Source organism: Anopheles moucheti, chromosome X, assembly GCF_943734755.1.
Source record: "Anopheles moucheti chromosome X, idAnoMoucSN_F20_07, whole genome shotgun sequence".
Taxonomy (NCBI): Eukaryota; Metazoa; Arthropoda; class Insecta; order Diptera; family Culicidae; genus Anopheles; species Anopheles moucheti.
Window position 1 is genome coordinate 15,629,811 of NC_069142.1, and position 23,890 is coordinate 15,653,700.

At 45.6% G+C, this 23,890-nt stretch overlaps 3 protein-coding genes across 3 annotated transcripts; 2 read left to right on the plus strand and 1 right to left on the minus strand.

Annotated features, from left to right (window-relative positions):
- Nucleotides 1-441: 441 nt before the first annotated feature.
- Nucleotides 442-2,160, minus strand: LOC128306861 (coiled-coil-helix-coiled-coil-helix domain-containing protein 2-like). Its single transcript, XM_053044490.1, has 3 exons — nt 1,969-2,160; nt 1,084-1,246; nt 442-995 (listed from the first exon to the last, which is right to left on the minus strand). The coding sequence occupies exons 1-3, from the start codon at nt 2,013-2,015 to the stop codon at nt 753-755; spliced, it is 453 nt and encodes a 150-aa protein (XP_052900450.1). The 5' UTR covers nt 2,016-2,160; the 3' UTR covers nt 442-752.
- Nucleotides 2,161-2,837: 677 nt separating this feature from the next.
- Nucleotides 2,838-3,953, plus strand: LOC128307160 (protein windbeutel). Its single transcript, XM_053044897.1, has 2 exons — nt 2,838-3,051; nt 3,145-3,953. The coding sequence occupies exon 2, from the start codon at nt 3,165-3,167 to the stop codon at nt 3,951-3,953; it is 789 nt and encodes a 262-aa protein (XP_052900857.1). The 5' UTR covers nt 2,838-3,051; nt 3,145-3,164.
- A 2,238-nt stretch (nt 3,954-6,191) lies between these two features.
- On the plus strand, nt 6,192-23,846 carry LOC128306540 (uncharacterized). Its single transcript, XM_053044077.1, has 6 exons — nt 6,192-7,266; nt 17,967-18,984; nt 19,660-21,747; nt 21,828-22,694; nt 22,797-23,241; nt 23,316-23,846. The coding sequence occupies exons 2-5, from the start codon at nt 18,190-18,192 to the stop codon at nt 23,172-23,174; spliced, it is 4,128 nt and encodes a 1,375-aa protein (XP_052900037.1). The 5' UTR covers nt 6,192-7,266; nt 17,967-18,189; the 3' UTR covers nt 23,175-23,241; nt 23,316-23,846.
- The last annotated feature ends 44 nt before the right edge of the window (nt 23,847-23,890 follow it).

Here is a 23,890-nt window from a genome sequence, read left to right on the forward strand (position 1 = left end):
TTCTCATCATTAATCCTGACTGTCAAGGTATGAAAGAAACAAAGGCTGGAGCCGTGATGAGGATACCAGAATGTCAATGATTCGTTCGGCAAGACGTGCTCGACTGTGAGCGGACCAAGAACAACTACTGACATGCAAAGATATAGATTGTACGATCTACCATTCCTTCTACAACTAAATGCTTAACCTTTCCTAGATACAATTTAATTGATGGTAAGTTGAGGTTAGCATACTATCCCTATGAAACGAAGAAAAACATGAACAGGATGTAACTTACACATATTAATACACGTACAGATGTTTTGCAACAAATGCTATATACTGTTTGCATTTAAGGTGCGTTATGTGACACTATTAACGCACAAGCTTTATTTAAACTATTACTGGTACACCATCTACCCGAACTAGCGTCACACACCTACTGAAAACTTTGCAACCATACATAGAAATAATAAACGATATATTTCGTTCCTGTAGATTATCGACCATTTCAAGATGGGATCAATGCATACGTGAAAAAAACAAATCAATTATTTTCTTTTACGCTTGTCACGTGAGTTATTGCTAAGCCAATGGCAGCGCCCTTCCTTTTTTGCGAATAAACCGATATCAGACGCAATTTTAATAGTCCAGTTATGGTGTTTGTGGGATTAAAGGAATATTAAATTAAACACTTTCGTAACGAATGTATAACGTATTTTCTAGACATTTTTCATTTCCGACTGATTGTTTAACATTACCGCGTTTGGCAACTACATATGATGCTGCACTTTGCACTGACGCAACGCCTCGTTGAATCCTTCACAAAGCGTCAAGTCGGATTGGTTTTGGGCGCAAGATAAAAATTGTTTCATCTCCCAAGCGCACGGACCCGTCTCACCTGCCTGGTGTGCTGGAGCGGGTGCGTATTGTTGTGGGGCAGCAGCAACCGGTGCAGCTTCTTTTGAATCGGAACCACTAAACATTCCTGTCAGCGCATGACCCACAGTATGACCCTGTAAAATATCAAACAAAAAGGTTTCATAGAGATTACGATCCCATAGCGGCTGAGGAATTGATATTAGGTTATGCATAAACGCTTACCACTGCTGAACCGATGGCAACACCGCCTGCTGTTGCTGCCATTTGCGCCATCAGACCCGGACCCTGGGATGGGGCAGCCATTGGTGGGGCAACGGCGGCTGGTGCCGCATGCTGCACGACTGGTTGTTTAGGGGCCGGAGCAGGTGCTGCTGCCATAGGAGCCCTGAAAAATGTAGTGGAAACAGGAGAAAATAGATTTAGCAGAACATGTTTATGCAAACAGTAGCCATGACGGTGATTGATCCAGTTCCAAAGGTCAAATCTACGACAAGAACAAAACGTAAAAACATGTGTGCCATCAATCATCCAATGTGTTAGAAGACACATAAAAAACTTCGAGATGTTTCGTCATGCTTTTCCTTTCCTTTATCGAATAATGCAAAAGCTTAAAAACAACACATGACGAATTTGTGTCTCATTTTCGAACATGTATTGCGTCGTATTATGAAAAGTGGTGCAATAAACACACTGGTGACGAAATTATTAGAATTTGCGAGCTACGTAAAATAAAACTATTCATCATTACTAGATGATGGTTGTGATTTTCAGCACATGCTAATATGTTCGAAAATACTGACGCAACACGGCCGTCACGCAACAATTTCACACCTTTTTCTCTCTTGATTTCACAATTAAAACTCTTCCCCAACAAGATGCACATCTTGTCGGACATTCATTGTTGATTGAAGATGTATGCTAATACATAAAACAATCCAGAGTTTCGATCGTACATCATTTACACAGAACATCTGGATCATGATATTATGTAACAGTGCCTTTTCCAGATGTTTACCACGCCGATCCGAGTAGGCTCGAAAGCAAATAGAAAAACATTCTTGTACTCACCTAACCTCAACATAGCAACACAAAAAGAAAAGCTTTTACCTGCGAGCTGCTGGTGGTGGCGATGCTGTACGTCCTCGTCGTGGCATTTTGATTTCTCGTTTTTGATTTAAGTTAAGCACAGAATATTTCTTGATTGCAGGTGTTGAATTAGAACACGCACGATGAAAATCTTTCTCAGCACTTTAAGTCCCACTTGCTTCGGTAGGTATTGACTTCAAATTTGCAATTACACACGGTGTTATGACGGCAAACATCAAAATTGGCAAAGGACAGTCTGGCCCATACATTATTTAACACTGGCGTACATTTGACATAACAGGGTACATTCAGGGTAAAAACCAAGGTGTATTAGTTGAAAGTGAATTTTTATCGCTTTGGCTGGGAACCATTTTAGTGGACATTGACAAAGTTACTTTGTTTACAAAATGAAGTGCAATTTCTAAAACAAATGAGCGGGCTCTACATGTTCGATATTCAGTTCATATGGCAAATTAAAATGCAAACACAAAAAAGGGAAATAGACTGACAGGTCTACTTATACAGACAGTCAAACTCTGATTGTGATCCAATCTGGCATCATAAGAGGAAAACACTATCGGTAGAAGAAGAAAAACATATTCAGTTCAGCAAAGTGTTTATCCAACATGATTTTCATCTTCTTTCATGACACAACCTTATGCCTTTCACCACACAATGCCCACGGAACTGTTATGTCATGATGAGAAATGTCAATTTGCTCTGTATAACTTTACATCCTATCTTCATACACCTCGGCTCTGGATGACTTTACATCCTATATTCATATACCTTGGTTTTTACCAAAAATATTTTTGATTTGGCAACAATGCCATTGTAAACAAAGTACTGTAGACACCATTTCTTCTACTTGCTCTTTACCGGCACGGGTTGATGTGGAGTGGTCATTAATGCATCATAGTGAATAACAAATTAAACCGTTATTTTCTAAGTAGATTGCATCTTATTCGGTGTAATTTGATTACGTACTTATAGTTAAACAGTTAAAAGTTTGTGCTAAATACACGAATCAATGGATTGATGGCAGATTGAAGTCGTGTTCTTGAAATCCCTGTTGTGCATTTAGAATTCGTATTCTGCATAAAGGTATGTGCATTGGGGTTTAAATTTAAATTCCCTTATCTTCGTAGCACTATTTTATTCCGAGAAGCTTAACCAAGTTACCTTTTCTCAAAACAGCTTACCATCATTCCGGCGCAATGTCGCACAAGTCTTTCGTTCTGATTGCTACACTGGTCGTCAACGTGCTAATTGATAGTGGCAATGCCTGGACCGCGCGTGGCTGTGTCGACCTGGACTCGTCCACGTTCGATAAGGTAACGAGTAAATTTCGTTACAGCCTGGTAAAGTTCGATACAGCCTTCCCGTACGGTGATAAGCATGAAGCATTTACGAACCTTGCACTCGCAACCGTCGAAGCCACGGATGACCTTTTGTTTGCGCTAGTTGGCATAAAAGACTATGGTGAGCAGGATAATGCTGATCTGGGCAAACGTTTCAACATCCCTAAGGAGTATCCGGTGATAAAGCTGTTTATGGGCGACAGCAAAGAACCGATAGATTTCCCGCTAGGCGAGGAAATGACCAGCGAAAATTTACGCAAGTTTCTAAAGCGCAACACTGACCTATACATCGGATTGCCGGGATGCGTTCAGGCGTTAGATGAGCTGGCGCTAAAGTTCATGAGTACAGATGATGCGACGGAACGGCAAACTATTATTGTAGACGTGGAACGTGCCGAGCAAGGAATGGAAGAACTAGACCCGACGAAAAAGTCCTACCAGATGTATCTATCTTTGATGAGGAAGGTTGTAAAATCGATCCAGCCACCGATGGATGTTATAAGCGAGGAGATGCAACGGGTCGAGAAGTTACTGTCGGAAAAGCTGAGCGATGCGAAGAAGGCTGAGCTAAAGTTGCGCATCAACATTATGCTTTCGTTTAGTGTGCTAAACAGCGCGCTAAAATATGAGCGAACAGAACTTTAGGAACGAATAAATGTTCTAAGATATTGAAGGACTTGGATGTGGCGTAATCGTTCAGACGATTCAAACGAGTTGAAAAATGTTCATCATCAATCATCAAATCATCAATAAGGCAAGTTGATGAAAATTATATGAAATTTCCTTTTGGATTGAATCGCTTTTGGCTGACCGTAAAAAATCTGATGTCTAGCCGAAAAGTGATCATTCAGTCGTTGGAATATTAAAAATAACGTTTGGTAAGTAAATATCTTGTAGCTCAAACTAAACTAAATATCATTTTCCGATGAAATAACAATGGCAAAAACAATGCCTAAAAAAAAGAATGTGATCAGTAACATAGCAAGATGTACATGAGAGGAGTACTATACTTTTTCCAATGTTATGTACGTTTTGATACATTTTTTAAAAGTTAAAGTGTATCTAAACCGCGAGATAGTTTAAGTGTGCACCTGCTTCGATCACAAAGCGTACGGTATTGTGCGGCAGCGTACCACATAATTTGCTCTTCATGCATCTTCCCAATTCCCAATTGCATCTATCTGTGGATGTAACCTCCTCCGGAAAATGTTCCTCGGCTGGTTGATTTCTATAGATGATTTCTCCTTTCACAGCAGCCAAACGTGCGACAAACAGATAAAAGGGAGAAAGATACAGTGGCTGGAAGAAAATTCCTCTAGAGTGATGAAAATTGCCGGGGAGGAAACGATAGGAAGCTGTATAAAAAGAAAGCAAAAATATGTTGTAATGAAGGTTCCGGAGGAAGTTAGGAAGCAACAAGAAGGAGAGAGAGTGAGAGAGAACAGAAAGATGTGCAGTTAGCAGGGAAACACATCAACTCACAATATACACACGATTGAATGCTGATCTGCAGCCAGAAATGTTTCGGTTGCATGAAAGAAACCGACCTGCAGGGCACTGGCACAGCAGTAGAAGAAGCCGCACTGAAATTGACCGTAATTGAAGCGTTTCTTAGTTGCACTTATCTTATCAGTGTGTTTTGCAAAGGGAGTGTTGTATGTTTGGACAAATGACCATACGGAAGCAGAAATCATAAGTCCCTATGATAACAGTCCACTGACGATAGTGATCGGTTATGTGTCCGCATTACCATCCATCATATTTTAGATTGACATCTGAAAAATCTCTTCTGTTAGGTGGTTTTCCCCAGAAGAAACTACCAGTACAGTGGTTCATAATAAAATGCGATCCATGAAACATGCGAGAATTGCCGAACATTTAACACTATCCTATCAGCATATACATAATGCAAGCGGTCAGGTTTTTTTTATTCAAGAAGAACGGCCGTATTGCTAGCGGTCTGGTTAAAATAAATCAAAGTTAAGTATTTCCTGAGCATTGAAACTAACATTCGAAGCGTACGATCAATGTTTCTATGGCTTTCATAGGCCTATCTTTAAGATCAATTCTAGAACTACTGCTAATTCTTGATATTACTGTTAAGTGTTGTATATTAATTAACATCTCTGTAGGTGCTTTTGGTGGCACCGTTAGAATTCTTCACCATTCCATTCAAAACCCTGCTGCAACTCTGCTCTGATCGTGGGTTAAGCGCCACTGATTCGCGAGTGACTTGCGCGAAGAAAGAAAGAAACCTGCAATCCGAAAAAATAGCAGAATCAGACAAACCACTCCGCCCGTCGTTTCCTGTGCGGTCTGCCTAGAAGAAGCGAACCGAACGAAAACAAAGCGAACGTGTAGTGCAGTGTCGAGAGACCGGGCCCGAAAAGAAACAGGAAAAGTTTGTCGCTACGTTCGACATGCTCTGTCGACGGGTTTTGGTGTGGTGGAGTTGGTGGAGAGGGAGGAACTTGGAGCGAAGGGGGTATATATCATCGGGCCAAAAGACAAGACATGAGGCAAACCATACCCTTTCCACCCATCTTCAACTCTCCCCCATCTTCCCTTCATCATAAGTGTACAAGGGTTGTACGCACAGGGGGTTTCATTCGCAAAAGGTGCGGCACATAGCACAGTAGAATACCGCCTTAAGGGTAGACGATCCACCATCCCCACCATTCGATCACGAACGACCAGCCGCGAAAGACATTACCAGACCGACGAGCCCACCGTCGATGCCACGATCCACGGACAAAGCTTGAGCCCGGACGCTGTGTGGGCTTTCCGTGGGGCCTCAGTTACGCACTGGCACTAGGAACGAGCGCACTTGCTTCTTCGTCATCGATCGTCGTTTGCACGGTTCGCGTGTTGATACCTCACCGGCCACCATCTCTCACTCACACACACACGCTCTCGTACGGGGGCGACGACTGTTGTTTTCGCGGCTAGGCGCACCTGAAACCTGGCGCATCGCGGCTTGGAGATTTCTTGCGTGCTTGCGGCACTTAGTGCGCGCGTGGAAGTTTCTGTGTGTTTCTGTGTGCGCGTGTTTGTGGAAATGAAGAACACGTGAAGAGTGTTCGTGTTTGTCGTGTTTGCGCACCGTTGCCGCAAGACCCGTTAGCCCTCTGTTGTTTGTTGCCTTGGGAGAATCTTAACACCCGTGTGCATCTTCTTCATCCGTGCCGAGATCCGTTATGTTCTCTGGGCGAAGTGTCCTCTGCGCCATTGGAAGACGGTGGTGATCAGCTTACAATACAATCTTACAAGCTCGGTTAAGATGACGACGTGACCCAGGGAGCTGGGAGAACGTAGCCACCGGAAGATGTTAGAGCCGTTCGAATAATGACCATTATGCTCGTTCGGTGTTAAGTACACCTTCAATTGACACAGAAAGAAATCCGAAATTCCTTCCTGCTGAGTATGTTTTGTTTTGTGTTTTACGGTTAATGCGTATGCTTCGCTAAGATTACTTTGCCCATTTCACGGCCGCGCGTAGTAGTGAACCCGGGTGTTGTAAACGTAAATCGTGCACCTGCTCTGGGCGATCTTTCCTGTGCGCGGGATCCAAGGATAACAAGTGCTCCCAGTTTAATGCACGTGGTGCAGTAGTAGCACTTTGGACAGGTATCGTTTGGTGGATGGGTGACAGTGTCATTAGTGTCGTCAGGTGTTGTTGCTACAATCAACTACCATCACAGATCTGCAGCTCACACATTCAACCGAAGTACACCAAGATCTTCCCAAAAAACAAAACGTCGTCCATTAAAGTTTGACGCTACGGATTTCCTGCGCAGTACGACCAAAGCTCGATGCATCTTTGATGGAGTTAGACAAGCCTTCCCGGAAAATTCGTCGCCATTCTTCTCCATTCAACGTTTGAAGATCAGCAAGAGGAAAAAAGCTGGCCCAAACTGCGTGGAACAAAAGAGCTAAAAGACCGTAGAGCAATAAGTTGGTAAGTTTTCGTAAAGGCTGCATGATGGCCTTTTTGTTTTCAAATGCTCTTCAACAATTTCCCCATCGCCCATGCTCCACAACTCTGTAGCTTCTAAACACATCGATAGAGAGAGAGAGAGAGGGAGAGAGAGAGAGAGAGAGAGAGAGAGAGAGAGAGAGAAAGGGAGAGAGAGAGAAAACGAAAGACACGCTTCTTGTCGGTTGCAATGGATGGAAGATTCGTAACAGAGAAATCTCCGGGAAAAAACGGCCGCCCCCCTTTTTCATCTTGCCCGCGCCAAACGTTTTCGTCAGGTTGGAGATTTTCCTATTTTCTCGTTTGCCATCGCTCTGCAAAACCACACGCTGCTGCTGGATTGCTTTCCTTGTAAGCACACGGGTGGCCAAGACACCTTTGGCTAATGGCCTTTGTTTCTAATTTCGCCTGCTCGCGGTTGGCAAACTTTTAGACGCGATTTTTAGTTCTCTCGCGTGCATGGGCGTATGTTGGTGTCGCGCTAACGGTTGCAGTTTTCTCCTCACGTGGAGAAAAACGCAGAAAGCTTAAGCTACTTTCTAAAAGGGAGCATTTTTAAGAAGCGATAATCAGGGAAAGGAATGATGATCTAGAGCCCTAATAAGTTCTTAATCTACCATAAATTTATTGCCAATCTTTTTCGGTAAAAGAGTATATTGCAATGAAGGTACAAGAAACAATGCATCGTACACATGTACAAGGGAAATGTAAAATAGCGTACTGTGGAAGGTCTATAGCGTTACGATTGCGAGATCACTGTACAGGCTGAGTAAAGCACTAAAAAAGCAAATCTTCGTAACTGTTAATAGTCATCAAGTGTGTGTTTTTTGTTCTCTTTATGCCTTATGCTACAGAGCTTCATCTGGGTTTCCTCCGCTTTTCTAATCTCTGTCAGGTTTTTTCTTCGAAGAATTCCATAAAAATCACTTCGTCCGAGTAGAAGAAAATTATCGGCGATCGTGGTTAGCGGTTGAGTTGTGAAGAAATAAGATTTGGGCAATATGCCAGATATTAACTGTTTTTCAACATTGAAGTTTAATGACACTCTTGATAAGACATTGCGAGTTGGGGTATAGATATTATACAATTGTAGTTTTAGAGTTTCTTTCCCCAATTAGCGCAATCTTGACAGCAAAACAGTAAAAGCTAGCGAGTATCCTAACTTACGGAATTCCTAAAAGGCAACACGTACCAACGATTGTGTGCATCGCTTTTTTGTCTAAAATTTGAAGAGCGAGTGCGAGTTCGCGGCCGTTGACAGCACGTGCTGGTTGTGGTCATTTACTAACGGTTATTAACGGACTGGTGTTTATAAAACACCATGCGCTCTCTTATCCGCTACACGGGAAACACGACGACGAACACGAACTATTTCACCGCGACATGTCTAGGAATCTTGGAACATGCTTCTACTGCAAGCTTATTGATCTTTCCAGTAAGAAAGCTGGATTTTACACCGTTTTTTTGCTTGTTAGTAATATAGGACAATACAAAAAGTTAAACTGAGTGCCTCAGACAGCTCATCTCCCAGATGTTTGCAACTCCGCAAGAGTCTTTTAATGTTGGCTACTACTTACTACTACTGGTTACTGTGTTGGCGACACTTGAAAAATACCTCTGTGTAATTGTCCTGGTTAAAGATGACTCGAAGACACATACGTCAAAATCCTCAGTAAACTATTGATCCAGATACGGTTCGTTAAGTAATCACACACATGAAGTTCCTTATACGTTCTCGTCTAGCGTGCATTCAATTGTTGCTACATTGAATAGATTCGAAAGGAATAAACACACTAGAATGTTTCCCAATTTCTGTCGCCTAACTCTAGTGCGCTTCGTTCGTTTTCGGGTGAAGTTAAATAACCAATTCTCGCAACACTGCCATAAGTTTTCTTGTTTGTCTGAGGCGTGTTTTTTTTTTCGGGGCAAATCAATGATGCGTACAAGGTACAACAAATAGAACCAGTCCGTCGTCGTCCAAGTGTACGATTGGGACTTGGGCGCACCTGTCCAATGCTCAGGCTCTCACAGAATACGTCAGCTTCGTACTGAGCAACCTTCGCCATATTGCTTAACGTTCTTACAACACCAGAAACCTAACGTGCGCGATGACACAGTTGGATTCAGCTATCAATCCACAGTGGTCCACACCAGTAGGGCACGATGCGGCATGCAACGCAGAACCCACCCACCAAAACCGTGGGAGAGGGGTTGGTTGTGGCGCCGGCCCAGCACAATAACAACATTGCTCCGTTCGCTCGAAACTGGGGCTCGCTTGTTGCCGTCTCGGCCTGGTAAATTTCTGCTGACGCTGTGGGCTGGGAAAATCGGCACCCGCTGCCAATGATGATGAAATGTGTCCGTCCTAGTCCGAGCCCTAGCGCGCTGATTCTCTGCATACGGCTCGGTGCCCGATTGCATTCGACAGCGTCCACCCTTCACCGTTTCACCACAACCTCGTCTGCAACGCAAAAAGAAAAGGCGAGTGCAAAAACAAGAAACTGCAATGATGCATCGCAAGTGTAGATATTGCATCGGTGAGTGTGCATTAATATAAGTGCTGTCGTCGCTTAAGGCGCGATGTGTAGCAAAATGTTGTTTTGTTATTTATTCATCAACAATTGATGTGATTTAAATCTCGTTTTTTGAAGCATGGGCAGAGATTAACATACCCATGCCATGCCTGGCATGCCTTGCGGATATATTCACTCTTAACACCAACTTGTATGGTTTAATGCACACGCCGGCGTGCTTTCTAATCAATGGCAGATTAAGCTTAGTTTTAGCGGAAAAACTAAACACACTAATGCAATCATCAGGAAAAGAAATAAATAGAAGGAAGAGTCGTCAAAACCACTCTTAAGGTACAATATGTTTACAAGCCTTTTATTTACGTATTCATCAGTTTCAATTAGCTCTCGGTTTTGGAGGCCCTACTTCAAATCATGTTTAAATAGATAGTCAAAGTCTCGATTTAATATAGGTTCTTCCTTGTGAAGGTCAGTGTTACTACTGCTTTGTCTCCAGATCGCTCCAAGTTATCCTCCAGCTCTCTCCAAGTTATAAATAGGACATCTTCGGTCTATCCCCAAACTTATCTCATGTCTCGGGTTTAAATATCTGATCGTCTTCGTTTTTTTGACTCCATTGGTTTTGACGAACTCAACACCCGCGCCCTGAAGATAGTGTTTAGACTTTCTTGTTTTTGTAGTGCTTCGGGCCGGAATGTTAGGGGTATAACTATAGAGATTCTTGTATTTCTCGAAAAAACTTAATTTTTTCAAGTATTCTCCCCCCCATCGTAATCTGGAGTTTATTCACAGCATGCAACCACACTGGCTGGAAAGTGTGGCGCCATTTTATGCAAATCATTAGCGAACAAACAAAAAAACACATCTTTTCACCGATTAAAAAGATATAGCAAGAAAAGAACCTTGCAACGCTACTTTCCACCCCACATTTGATTACATCTGGAGGATTAACCGACTACGGGTTTATATGCATTCGCTGCGGTTATAGGCACCTGTTTGACTGAGCCGGCGTGCAAAACAACTAGGATGTAACGATTTTAATGCACTGTTCGCAGTTTTGCTTTGCCTAACGTCTCCGGTTTCTGCAACATTTAGCTTTTCTCTACGCTGACCATCAATGTCGATCATATTCCGCAAGCAGTGCGGAACCGGACCGGCATCATTGCCATCGCGTCGTCCGGAGCTTATAAACCGGGCCTCGTCTTGTTCGTCATGTTGGTTGGAGTAATGTGCCGCTAGGAAATAGCGGGTCCTACCTTTCGACGGTGTGAGCCAGTCGAGCATGGTTGCGTTTTGCCGACGACCGAAAAGCGCCAAGCGAAATTATTTGCACCACATTTTCCGGCCCATTTGTCATTGGCATTGGAGGCTCTAAGCAGAAGAAAGGGGATAGTGCTGAGAGGGATCCAAATTTTGGAACCTCGCATTAAAAGGAACCACAATTCCAGTCTTGCCGGGGAAAATCACTTTCGAACACTGCTTCCCATTTTGCAAGAGCTATCTGGGTTGGGAGTGTGTGAAGCAATCAACGGTATGTGGCGGATCATCACGCTAACGTTGGGCGGCTGGGTTAAGCATAGTGTGTGGCGCATGATGGTGGCGATCATACATACCTTCACCATGCTCCGGTGAAAAGCGACCAGCTTCATCTTCAATCCCAACCTGAAACAGGCGTTCGGAGACAGTTTCGTATTATATAAAAGGCTGGAAGCAATACGATTGCGTGGGGTCGCTGACCAGCGTGCACCCGGTTGATGGTGCAACCCAAACCATAATCCGGGAGCGCGTGACAGCATCTTAACAATCGCAAAGAATCGGTGTAGATAGTCGGGCAGGGCGGGGGGAATAACAGGCGGCCTCATAAATATTCAGCGGACTTTCCTAGCGGTACCACGGGTGAGCCGTTCCCAGTGTGCTTTCCTTCGCCTTCAGGCGGGATGTTACGATCCAATCGAAAACAAAATAGTTGAGCCACGAACAACGGTGCGCGGCTGTGAGTGGCAATGTTCCGGATTGGCTTCAGACCAAGACACATTCGGTGTGTTTGGTGAATGCCGAAAGTGAAACGAATTCTGACCCATGTACCGAAACCTCCTCAAACAACATTCCCGATCGTTCGGGCTGAATGCTGGTAGGATAATACATATTCGAACCTCTGGATCTTTCTGGTCATCGGAAAGGAAATACTTTCACTACCCCGGAGCTGTAGTGGATGGCTAAACACAATCCTTAATTAAGTCATTTCTATCATATCAATCGTTTAGCAAAGTCACCACTGTAGAGGAATTAACGTTGCAGAATTCACGAATCTAACTCTAACGCCGAACATCCAGACTCCGGAGTCTAAATCGGAGGCGAATCAGATTAATATTCAGAAACTACATCGAACATACGCGTTGTAAAACTTCAGATTATTCAAGATTGGGTCAATTTCTGGAAGATTACTTGTTTGCCGAAGAAATTTCGCTAATTGTTACCGAAGAAGTAAATCGATTGGAAACTGTACATTGGGCGAAAAATCGTAGAAGGCGTTGGACTAATCACAGGATTCGTAACTGTACGTAAATCGTAGAAAATGTGATCCAAGTAGTGGCGTTATGGTTCTCCTTAGCGCATACAAACGTTTATACTTAGACTAGCTTAACGGCTCGGTTACAGGGCTACGCAACAGAACTTTGAGGTGTGACGCAAAACTTCTTTCTTTCCGAGACTTTGATGGTGTTTGTTTAATCATGGATTTAGTCTTTCAACACAAAAGCTAGATCAAGCATTTTAGTTTTCAAATGCTAAAAGCTATGCAAATTTAACCGGATGTGCATAACACAAATTATTAATATGATATAAAATTGGCGTTGTTTGCTATTAAATGCGTTGTTTTGTTATGCGTTGTTTTTAAAATTAGAGGCCCCAACTACAATTCCGCCCTGGGCCTCCAAGGGGATTGATCCTCCACTGGCAACAGTGAAACATTCAAGGTGTGCGAGATACATGCTCTTCATCATACTGCACTGCTGAGCTTCAAGTTTATTTCTCTTAAAATTATTATCACCATTTAAGCAACACTGTGTTTTTTCTCTCTTTTGAATCGCTTCTTCTTGTCCTTGAGACCGTCTGCCTTCCTTACACTGAATGTGTGTGCTTTTACTGTACGCATTCCTGCACGTTGCCAAGGTGCAATTTCGCCTTTCACACTCGTGATTATTCTTCATTGTTTGAACTCGGCACAGGAAAGTAAAAGCGTTTCCGCTGTGTATTTTTTCTTTCTTTCTCTGTGTTTGTTTGTGCGCAAGCATGCGATAGATGCGTTAGATGGATGACTGTGTCCCAATGCACGCGTCTATTCCAACCGGCACGCGAGCAATGTTTTGGTGTGGGATTTTTAGGTGTGCTTTCGCCGTCCCCGTGTGCTTGCGGTTGATTGATGTGCCCAGTGTGTCCCGTATACGTTCAGGTACGGTCTCGTCCAGCAACAACGGTGCGAGATGAGCCGTGGTACTTGTATAACCTCGCACAGCTTCGGAACAGGTTGCCGGACACCGGTGAAGACGATAAAGAAATTATTACCTCGATGAGGCTGATAAAGTTTTCGCATAATCCTTCCGACCCGAGACGGACGATGGGGATGCGGTGGATAGAGCATGCTGTAGAAAGTAAAATTTCTGCACCAACGTACGACGACAACCGGTCATTGTCATGGTGTTGCGATAGAAAGCACCGGCAGCAAACCGGTTCCATGGCATAAGGTTGGCAACTTGTTTGTAGTGAAGTAGAAGGAAAAACAAAGATACACAGGACTCAATCGGAGGATTGGGCCTGATTCCTTTCGCCTGTGATCACACGCACACCTGCCGTTTAACCTTCCCGCACAGCATCAACCATATCTCGCAGTTCATTATGAAATGCCATTCTCTTTGGCCGGGACACCCCGGTAATTTCTTTTATGTTTTGGGCTGAAAGATTTGCTTGAAAGGAAAAGTTACCGCTGCGATACGATAAGACAAGAGGTTGCACACCTTTCCGTTCCCTAACATGTTGGAGTGATATAGCGAAGCAAAACGACGATACACTGCCAGAAGTCGGGAATTTCATTTATTTAACAAGCACTATATAACAACGGACCGCATCGAACGCCGGTATCCGTAGCGTATCAATAAATCATTATGATCTGCGATGTCGGATGGTATCCGATATAGTTGTTGTTGCCTTTTTTTGTAGCTTCGGCGGAGTGGATGGTGGATGAGGAGACACAGGTATGGTCACCGAAAGTGACAGGGTTATGTAAAACTTTCACAATTGGAAGAAAGTCACATCGCTCTGCTGTTTGATGTTCGAATTCGCGCATTCGAAACCAATCGGTGTCCGTACATTGGAAATCTGTAAGGAAACCTACCCCCCCCCCACCTCCCACCCCCAATCTCCCCTTCCCCTCCCGATATCAGTTGTTGTTATCGTTGTTGTTTGCTGTTGTTTTTGGGGTTCGAACCAACATCGAAGGAGTGAAAGTTTTCAGGCGTTACAGCATCTCCATCCCAGACGTCGCATGAATTGTTGGGATGAGATGATAAGTGGAAAGTAAATGTTCCCTCGTTAATGTGCTAATGTTTGGCCCGGACGCGGGATTGTTGGTGGCTTCCTTGTTTCTATCGCCCCGAGGCTCGTGCCGCCGGCTACCAACTTCGCTGCACGTGACGGGGAGCGGGTGAAAAGGATGGGGACCCGGTAAAGGAAGGGGACAGTGAAAAGGAATTGTTAATGTGTGACAGACGTTAAAATGCGCCACACCCGGAAGGGAAATGGGTGCGAGAGTAATTAAAATTCTCTAGAGAGACAATAACGACATCGGATAGCTGGAATCTGGAGATGGTAATCTTTGTGCTCTTTTTATTCGGAACCTTTTTTCTTTAGTTGGATCGCGTTTGCTAATGGTCTGTTAATCTATTCCGTCAAGATTTGGGTATGTATGATACTGTCAGGGAGTTGCTGCCTGCTTTGCCCAGGGAGTTGCTGCCTGCTTTGCCCAGGGAGTTGCTGCCTCTATCGGGGACTTGACTACTTGTTAGCAATTAATTCAAAATCATAATGAAAACTTATACGTAATGGAACAAATAGATCTTCAATTTCTCGAACCTCATACAAGAGGTCATCAGGCTTGTTTAAATATTGATGATGTGATCATGTAGTTTTGTAAATCTTGAAGATTCTCGTCTAAATACTGATGATGATGAAAATTCCCATCTCATACCCCAACACAGGTTTGAGAGAGTCAAAATTATCTTTAAAACGGTTAAACTCTAATAACAATGTATACAAAAATGAAACTAGTCGAGACAAGAGGGTAAGTGGTAGCATCAAGGAATTTTCTAAGGCACCCGTCTTATTCCATACAATTCTAACAATTAAACTCCCATATACTAATTCCTTAGTGTCCGTTAAAGAGGTCTGCCCAGTTATGGTTAACCAGTTTTCAGGACTGTTCCATGCATATTAACAAGTCCACAGACCCCAAAAGCGTTTGCGTAATCTACCTTCCGGCACAGTAGAACGTCCTGAGAATCGACCTTGCCAGACTGCATATAAACGACAGAATCTATAGTGAAAATTCTTGGCTACATTTTGGAGAATCTGCTTCAGATTCGTTAATCTGAATGAATCTTTGAACGGAATGAACGAATCCGAATCTTTAATTATAAGATTCATGAATGAATCATCCATGATTTCCACAAGGACTCCAAGGAGTATTATCTGTTATCGCTCTGAAAATTAATTAATCTTTTGTTAGTCGATTTCTGTTTGGAATGACTTTTCTCAAAAGATTCATTTAGCACGACACTACTAGAACAAAACAATAAGCAAAAATAATAATGTGATAGTCGCAATCCGCATTAAGTATTTGATAATCTAACGGTTTCGTACACCTAGACAAAAAGAAACCGGAACCACTTGTTGTCAGTCGGTATCCACTTTCTATGATTCAATCTGAATAGTATAGGCACAAACGGAACTGCAGGCACACACAAATCACGATTTGTGAGATCACTGCTGGGGCTTGGTGATTTGCGATGAAGTTCACAGTCGCTAGTAACTTGCGTTACAAAGGACAGGATTGAGGATTACAAAGCCAAAGAGGACTGAGTTTGAGGAGCGGTTTCATAGCAGCTAGAGGTATAGAGTATAGAGGGGAGGTGATTAATCTCACTTTCGCAGCGTCGAATGTCGCCCTTGGTGAGAGTATCTCCACCACACGCCTTCGGCATATTTCAGGTGTCTTAATCGTGCAGCGCAAATGGAAATGAATGAAGCGTGCGACCGAATGGAAAAACGCGGTGCAGGAAGAAGCCAATGAAGAAGACTCATCCACACCGCAAATTAAGAAAATTTGCTCCCAAAAAGAGGCGGTCGGAAAACGACACTCGTGCGGTGATTACATTTTTGGACGATGTCCGTACATCTGGACCGATTGCTTTTTTGTATGCGTGGCGTATGCGTATGAGTGCGTAAGAGTGAAAGTACAATTGGAGCAAAATTTCTCTATTCAACCATTCTTCAATCAGGTCTTTTACGCCGTACGCCACGATCCCATCTCCGTCAGGTGTGTAGCAGCTCCTGCCAGAGTTAATATTCCAGCCCCAAATGTTGCTCATGAATCTTTTGCGGCGCTCCTCAGCGTGTGATGCAGTTGAATGCAAATTCTGTCTGCTACTCACCGTGGGCCTTCCTTTCCCGTGTGCTGAGTTAAATGGTTTAATCTCCAAGATCCAGCAAACGCACTGGCAACGGCAGGCTGAAGAGGGCCATTCAACATGGGCGACGGATGAATAAACCGATAGTCAGAGGCTGTGCCTTGTTGCTTAATTCAATTGTTGAATTAAGTTTCAATTGTTCCGTTTTTACGCGCATCTCCCTCGAAAAATCTCGCGCGGTTTTGGGGTAGAAGCCGCTGGGGAAGTTGTCACCTCGGAAAATGGACCGGGGGAAGGTTTTCGGAAGGCCAGCGAAGCGAGCGAAGGCTCAATTAGTGTTTGTGAAAATAACTTCCAGGCAGACACAACCGTTCGCTTGCTTTTGGATTTCATTTTCTCACACCCATCACGAAACTGCACATTTTTCACGCTATATCGGCTTGGATTATCTCCGGAGCACAGCACGTTACCGAACATTCCCAACCTATCATTCCGCCCCCCATCCCCCTCGCACCCAGGTGGAACAATGGTGTTGTGGATCTTTGTGAGGGTCTAGGGGAGAAGAGATGCGAGAGGAGGACCACTCGCGGTGGGTGGTAATTGTGTTCACCTTTTTCAAGGTGTATCTTGCTCATCACGACCCACCAGGTGGCCCGCATAGAAAAGACGGTAGCCATTGGTAATGAGACGGAGAGAAATTGGAGCAACTTCGCCGGTTTGGTGACAGACGGCAGGCAGGCAGGATCGGTCCGCCCAAATGATAATCGCCCCAGATATTGCTGGCGACATGACAGTTGTTTCGGGTAGTGGTCCATGCGTACCGTACCGACAGTACGGTAATGTGGTTGAGCGGTCGCACGCACCACTCTGTCTGCACAAAGAAATAGCACAATGGTACCGATTTTCGTACACCCCCGTTAGCTGAGACGATAACGTTCGAAACGTCGTACACCATCTGCGTATGTATGAGCCTACCGAACTACCGGAATGCGTCAGTACGTCGACCCAATTCGCATCACTTGCCTGCACCGTTTTTGGGCCAAATTGGTTCGATGATGAACAGCTCCGAACATTTCTCCAGCCAACCGGGAACTTTGCAAATCTGACGCGGTACCATAGGTGTTATTGAAGATGCATGGCTATTCTTTCACGGTTCCATTTCCCTAGTTCTCATAGGTATTCTGATAAGCAATTCTGAGCGGTAGCGGCATTGAGGTTCTAATAAAACTATAAACCACCACGAGGTGCAATTATCAGTGATCGCTGGGAAGATGCTCCAACTGTATCTAGCCAATTACTCTCTCCCCGGAAACCTTTGCTCGATCGGGTTATGTTTCGTGCACGAGCTGCAAGTACGATGTGGATGTGCGATGTTGCTTACGCTGCTGTCTACGATTTGCGTATCCATCTGTTCAACCTGCTGTAAGGCATACTCATTTCTCTTGTATCTTGCATTGGCTTTCACTTTCAGCATCAGCAATGACATATGTCCGTCGAGCTCCTCAGTTGCAGTCGATCATCCATACGCCGTGCAAGCTGAACAACGCTGCGCAGCGACCGACAGAGAGGTATCACGTCGTTACGGCTGTGTGAAGTGATGCAGCCCAGCATACGTTTCGTGTCATCAAAACCAGTGTCAGCAGCAGCAAGGCGTTAAGACGTTAAGAAGAGTGTTGACGTTAAACAGCCTTAAAATGGGCAACTCAGGAAGCATGAGCGGGTTGTCGGGATATGAGGAAGGGTACCATCATCATCCGGGCTATCATCACCATCACCAGCGCTATCATGATGCGATGCGCGGTGATGCGGTCAGTGGTATGACCGCTTCCTGGATAGACTCTTACCAACGTGATCATCATCGGCGTACGGGACCACGGGAACATGAACAGCAACAGCAGATCAAGGTACTGCCTGATATACCGGGCAAGGTGGCGAAGCTACGGTCCACCAACAACGGTAGCATTTTGCACGCGGGTGGCACCATCAGCAAGAACAACCAAGCGCTGCAACGCTCGAAAAGCATCTCATCGCCAACGTACCAACAGCACCAGCAACAGCAGCAACCCGTCAGCTTCAGTGAGTGCGATGAGGATCTTGAGCTGAGCTCACTGCAACCCCGCATGCTGATGCAACGCTCACACACGCATCTAAATCTGATGCCCCCAGGACTCACTTCAGGTGGTGTGAGTCGACCGCGCAATGGGCACGCATACAACAATGATGATGAGGGCAGGGGAGGTCCACCAGATAGGGGAGGCAGGCAGGCAACGCGATACGGTGAACTAAATAGTGCCGGCAATGCAACGGAAGCGCTCAACCACCGGAAACGATTCGGTTCCGAGCCGGATTTACGTTTGTCGTTGGTACCGCGCAGTGGTCAACAATCGGAACAAGTGAGCGGTGGGCCACGTAATCCCAAGATGGCGCAGTCTAAAATAATGAAGGGCAAGAACAAAAAGAAGGCCCCGATACCACCTGTCATGGAGAAGGTAAGCATAGTTCTTAGATACTCTCAACATTATTTCAGTTGATGGAGATATCTGCTATCTGTTAGAGATATCTACGTCTATTGATATCTGTCATCTTTTTGGTGTAACGACTGATTAACTCATGAAAGGCATTTCAAATTTCTTGAAGTTATGACTTACTTAACTTAACTAAATATGTTACATCTATTAAAGGACTTAGGGTTATCGGCCTGTAATCTAATGATCTTGAAAATAGATTGTCAACCTGTAATGAAAAAAGTAAGGCAATATCCTTGAAAACACTACTTCGTTTGCTGGAATTATCTAGTAATTGCTGAAGATGCCGTCTACGTCTTTCAATATGTCTTCTTTTTGGTGTAACGGCTTCCTAACTCATGCCCTAATTTAGAATTCTTGGAATTACTTGAAGTAACCTATAAGTTACTTGACTTAACTTAGCAATTTAGATGTAGTAGAACCCGCAAGAATGTCGCTTGAGCATGATAATATTTTAATTAATGATCTTGAAATGGCTTGGAGAGTTTGGTTCCCTGTGGGATATCTCCCAGAATTTCATTGTTGCTTTGCGCTGTGTAAGATGATTTGGAGAAAGTTGGAGGGAGTGATTTGAGGGCTTCATTTAGGGCTATTTTCTAATATTTATTCTTGCTTTTTTCTTTCTATCTTGCCTTTTAGCGTGACTCTAAGGATGCGGAACGACAACGCATCATTGCCTACTCCCCGATGCGCAAACCGGGCTCGGACGCAAACACCTCCACATTACCATCGTCCAGCGACGGGAGCTTCAATGTAGCCGCTACGCGTAAACTACGGCTGTTCAAAACGCGTGCCGAAACGAAGAAAACGCCTACGATCGCTAAGCTCCCAGAAGCGTCAGATGCTAAATTTCCCGGCAAGCACGGTCCCTCGAACGGTCCTGGCAGCGGTTTCATACGTGCGGCCGTACCGTTGCAACCGAACGGAGCCGCACCACATGTGGTTGGGCATGGGCATCGCAACGACGGTGGTTCGCCGGATGATGAGAAGCTCAAGACGGTGCTGGATCATATTTCATCCCGACCGAATCCGGTGTCATTCTTTCGTCGCGAAAAAACGTTCGACGCCGGTTTGCTCGGGTTGGAACGGCAGCGGGAAAGTGAACCGCGACCGGCAGCAAAGCCTACAATGTCGCCTCCGCTCTCCCGTCGCAAATCGATCGTTAAAAGCTACCTCGAGCAGGAGACACCACTGAAACCAGCTGCTGTCTCGAGTCGGATGGATGTGAAGGCACGCCAGCAGGTCGGGACAGCGGCTGAAAACTACCAGCGCAAGCAGGCACTTGCTGAAGCGCAGCGCAAACAGTTAACAGCGGCGACGGCCGCCATTACCGACTTCCAGAAGGAGTTGCAGCTAGCGACGAAACGAAAAACGGGCAACACGGACACTAATAATGGAACCTCGCCGATTACCAGCCGGATCACCACTACCCAGACGAAGTTGCAGCGAACCGGGGTTGGTGGTGCGGGAAACGACCAGATTAGTTCTCGCTTCTCGTTACTACCTACCGTCAGTGGTGGTAAAACCAAACCGACAACTAACGCGCTGGTAATTAACGTGGAACCACCGAAAGAGTTGAACCTGAGTGCCGCCACCAAAGCGGACGTCAAATTGGACGCACGAGATTCGCCACCACCACCAACACCACCACCGCCACCGCCACCACCGAAGACAAGCTTTTACTTCGGTATGCGGGACGGTTGTCAGGCCACGGACACGCCACGAAGGTTTGCCGGCACGAAACGTTCTTCACCAGCGGCTCCGTTCGTGTCCGAGTCGCGCGTGGACGACAGCGATGACAGTGAGCGTGAGTGTGTGAATCGTCGGGAGACCAGAAATTCCCAGCCGGACATTGACGGACAGTCGGTGGAGGAGATTGGACACACGCAGATGGAGCTGATTGATCAGTTTGCGGCCAGTCTGCTGAACAGCAGCCGGTTTCGTTCGTCCGATTCGGTCGCATCGTCCGAGGTGGATGTGCGTACTAGTGCTGTAAGCATCTGGGATGAGGCAGACGGTCCCGGACATCAGGAAATCGCGCTGAAGCTGCGACCAACCTTGCCTCGGAAGCAGTTCGATATACCGCGATTTAGTCCGGCCGCTGCCTGGCGCTTGCTCACGACGGAGGATGAGTTTTGTCGGGACGTGCCGACGGACGGGTTGGGTGGAACACCGGTCGGTGTTGAAAAGAAATCCTTTCTGCGGGGTCTAGAACAGGAGCTGGACGTGCCGGAAGACCGCATACAGCGAGTTTACCGCGAACCGGTACCGGGGTTGCAGGACAACAAGAGCGGTGACAGTGGAATATCAGGTGATGCTGGAATATTGGCTGACATTGGGCAGGATGCGCTGATCGCGTCCTCTGGCAAGGAGAAACGGGCGGGCGATACAAGCCCCGAAAGTGAAACACAGCTGCACAAAGGTGGTGTCGGCGTTGGTACCGTGATGAACGGTGGCTGGTCATCCAATGCATTGCTGCTAATGCCCTGGACGCCCCAGCAGGACCTTGACGATGATGACGACGAAGATGAGGAGGAAAACGAACAGGAGGACGACGAGACGACTGGTAGTGGAAGCGAACCACGGCGGCATTTGATCGAGGACGGTATCACGAGGGTAAATGGCGACACGCGACCAGACTTTTCTAGCAAAGGTCATCTTTTTAGCCTATCGCTACCGCGGGAAAATCATCTCTCAATCTACAACGTCGAATCGGCGGATGAGAAGGTAGGAATGGTATGGATGTGCTAAGGGAATAACCACAATGTATTGACAACTTCTCTTCTTCTTGTTCTGGGTCTTTACAGGTGGAGAAACACGTATTCAACAGCTTGCAAAAGTTTCGTAAATCTGTTACGGGTGCGTTCAAACACGACGACACCGGCAGTGGACAGTTGGATTCCGGTGACAGCAATTGGTTCCTGGGCCGACTGGACACGAAGTTGAGCAATGGGTCGGGCCCGGGTAGTGGACCAGAAAAGCGTTCCAAGTTGCTGCTGCCCGATGGGCGGGAGCGTGAAAATACGAACATTACCACTTGTGGTGCGCCGGTGTCGATTGGTGCGATTGCCCAGAATAAGCACAGCTCCATCGGATATCTTGTCAGCGGCAAGCATATGATGTACCTGCCGAAGGAACCAACGAAACTACACGCCCACACCACCGACAAGAGCAATAAGCAGGACGAGAACAATAATCGAAAGAGCTACCACAACCAGAACGGTACCGAGCGGCATGAGAAACCGGTACCACCGTCTGGGTTGTCCGCACCAGCGCAAAGGGATACATCCAACCAACGGGCGGCTGGCGATAAGGAAAACCTGCAGGATCCGGTACCGGTCGCCGCAACCAGCACACCAGCGCAAAACGGTGAATATGAAGCCTTCCCCGTGAAGCTATCGAACCGCCGCAACCATCGGTTCACGTTCCAGAGCACGATACGCCAGATTGAGAAACGCCGCGTAGCGGAAAAGTTGTCGCGCGAGGCGGAGATCAAGGAGGCGATGCGGCTGAGCGAACTGGAGGCGATGAGACGCGTCGAGGAAGAGTTCCAAAAGAAGCGGGCACGCGAAAAGGCCTCCATACGCCATCAGTTGCGATTGTTTTCGATGGAGAACCATCCAGATCAGCATGGTCATCCAGGAAATGAAGGTGATGGCGAGCAGGACTCAACGGTATGTCTTTAGCGTCACGGAAAGACTTCTTCGGGAGTTTTCTTGTGAAAAGAACCTCAGTATTTAGACGATGGAATATCTATATCAATTCTTCTCGCACAGGGTGAAATAAAAAGATCCGACCCAGACGGGGACAGTTTGCCACATCAGAGCGCCATGGGCCGTAGTGGTCTTTATCGGAAGAAAGAATTTACTGCCAGAGGAAGCATGGAGCGGCAGTATAAACGCCCTAGCGGTGTTGCCACGAACGGCACGAGTAGTACCAACCATCAAACAGGTGGCGAGGACTTGGACTTGGAGAATGAGATGGAAATGGAGAAGGTGCCGGCCGGTGGTAAACGGGATGGTCGGTATGGGGACGACGATGACGAGGATGACGATGGGGAGAGCAGCAGTCTCGGTTACGTGGACACCCGTACACCCTACATATCGCGCATCATACAGGCGAAAAGTAGCAAATCGTACGGCATGAAGAAGTAAGGTCGTAGCTGACTAGACCAAGTCCACCACCAACCAAGAAGTCCATGATTGCCATCTAGTCAAACAGGTACGAGCGCGATTCGATAACCTACAAGACAGTGCAGTAATGATGGGAATGTTTTCTTTCTTTTATTGAATTAGACACTGATTCGCTTGTGCCGCGAGCGCTTACCTCATGGTTCAATCGGCCACCACTGGAAGAATTGCTCCACTTTTTTATATAGGTTTATATAATTTCTTGGGCACCACTTCGTTCGCATCCCCAGGCCAGTATGCATGCTTCGGAGCCGATATGCTTGTCTATATGTTGCCTTGCCATCTACGTTGCGGTGTACAGTGCAGGAGCGCAGTTTACCCCACAGGAATATCCAATGTTGGTTTCGATTTCCACTTCTAATTCTACCCTCCATTTACCCTGTATAACGTCTATTCGTTTAAGTTAATTGTGACGAGATTCTTGAGAAAATCTTATAACATATCTTTTTAGACGTTTGTGTACGTACCGGTAAGCTGGATCACTTGGTTACGTTATTTAGTTTCTAGGATCCCCCATCACAATTTATCAATATTTCATTCGTCAAATAAAATGTTCCAATTTTCGTTATATAGAACTAACTGTGGATCATTACGCTAGAAGGAGGAGAATTTTCAAAATTCAAATGTCCATATTAGGCCACCTAAAATAAAAAAAAAGTTCGGTTAAGAATGATGACACA

Excerpts from the sequence above, each read along its gene's own strand:
- LOC128307160 (XM_053044897.1), top strand. The coding sequence starts at position 3,165 with ATGTCGCACAAGTCTTTCGTTCTGATTGCTACACTGGTCGTCAACGTG.
- LOC128306861 (XM_053044490.1), bottom strand. The coding sequence starts at position 2,015 with ATGCCACGACGAGGACGTACAGCATCGCCACCACCAGCAGCTCGCAG. Across the intron at positions 1,247-1,968 it reads CCACCACCAGCAGCTCGCAG|GGCTCCTATGGCAGCAGCAC; the intron begins GTAAAAGCTTTT and ends TACATTTTTCAG. Across the intron at positions 996-1,083 it reads TTGCCATCGGTTCAGCAGTG|GGTCATACTGTGGGTCATGC; the intron begins GTAAGCGTTTAT and ends GATATTTTACAG.
- LOC128306540 (XM_053044077.1), top strand. The coding sequence starts at position 18,190 with ATGGGCAACTCAGGAAGCATGAGCGGGTTGTCGGGATATGAGGAAGGG. Across the intron at positions 18,985-19,659 it reads TACCACCTGTCATGGAGAAG|CGTGACTCTAAGGATGCGGA; the intron begins GTAAGCATAGTT and ends CTTGCCTTTTAG. Across the intron at positions 21,748-21,827 it reads TCGAATCGGCGGATGAGAAG|GTGGAGAAACACGTATTCAA; the intron begins GTAGGAATGGTA and ends GGGTCTTTACAG.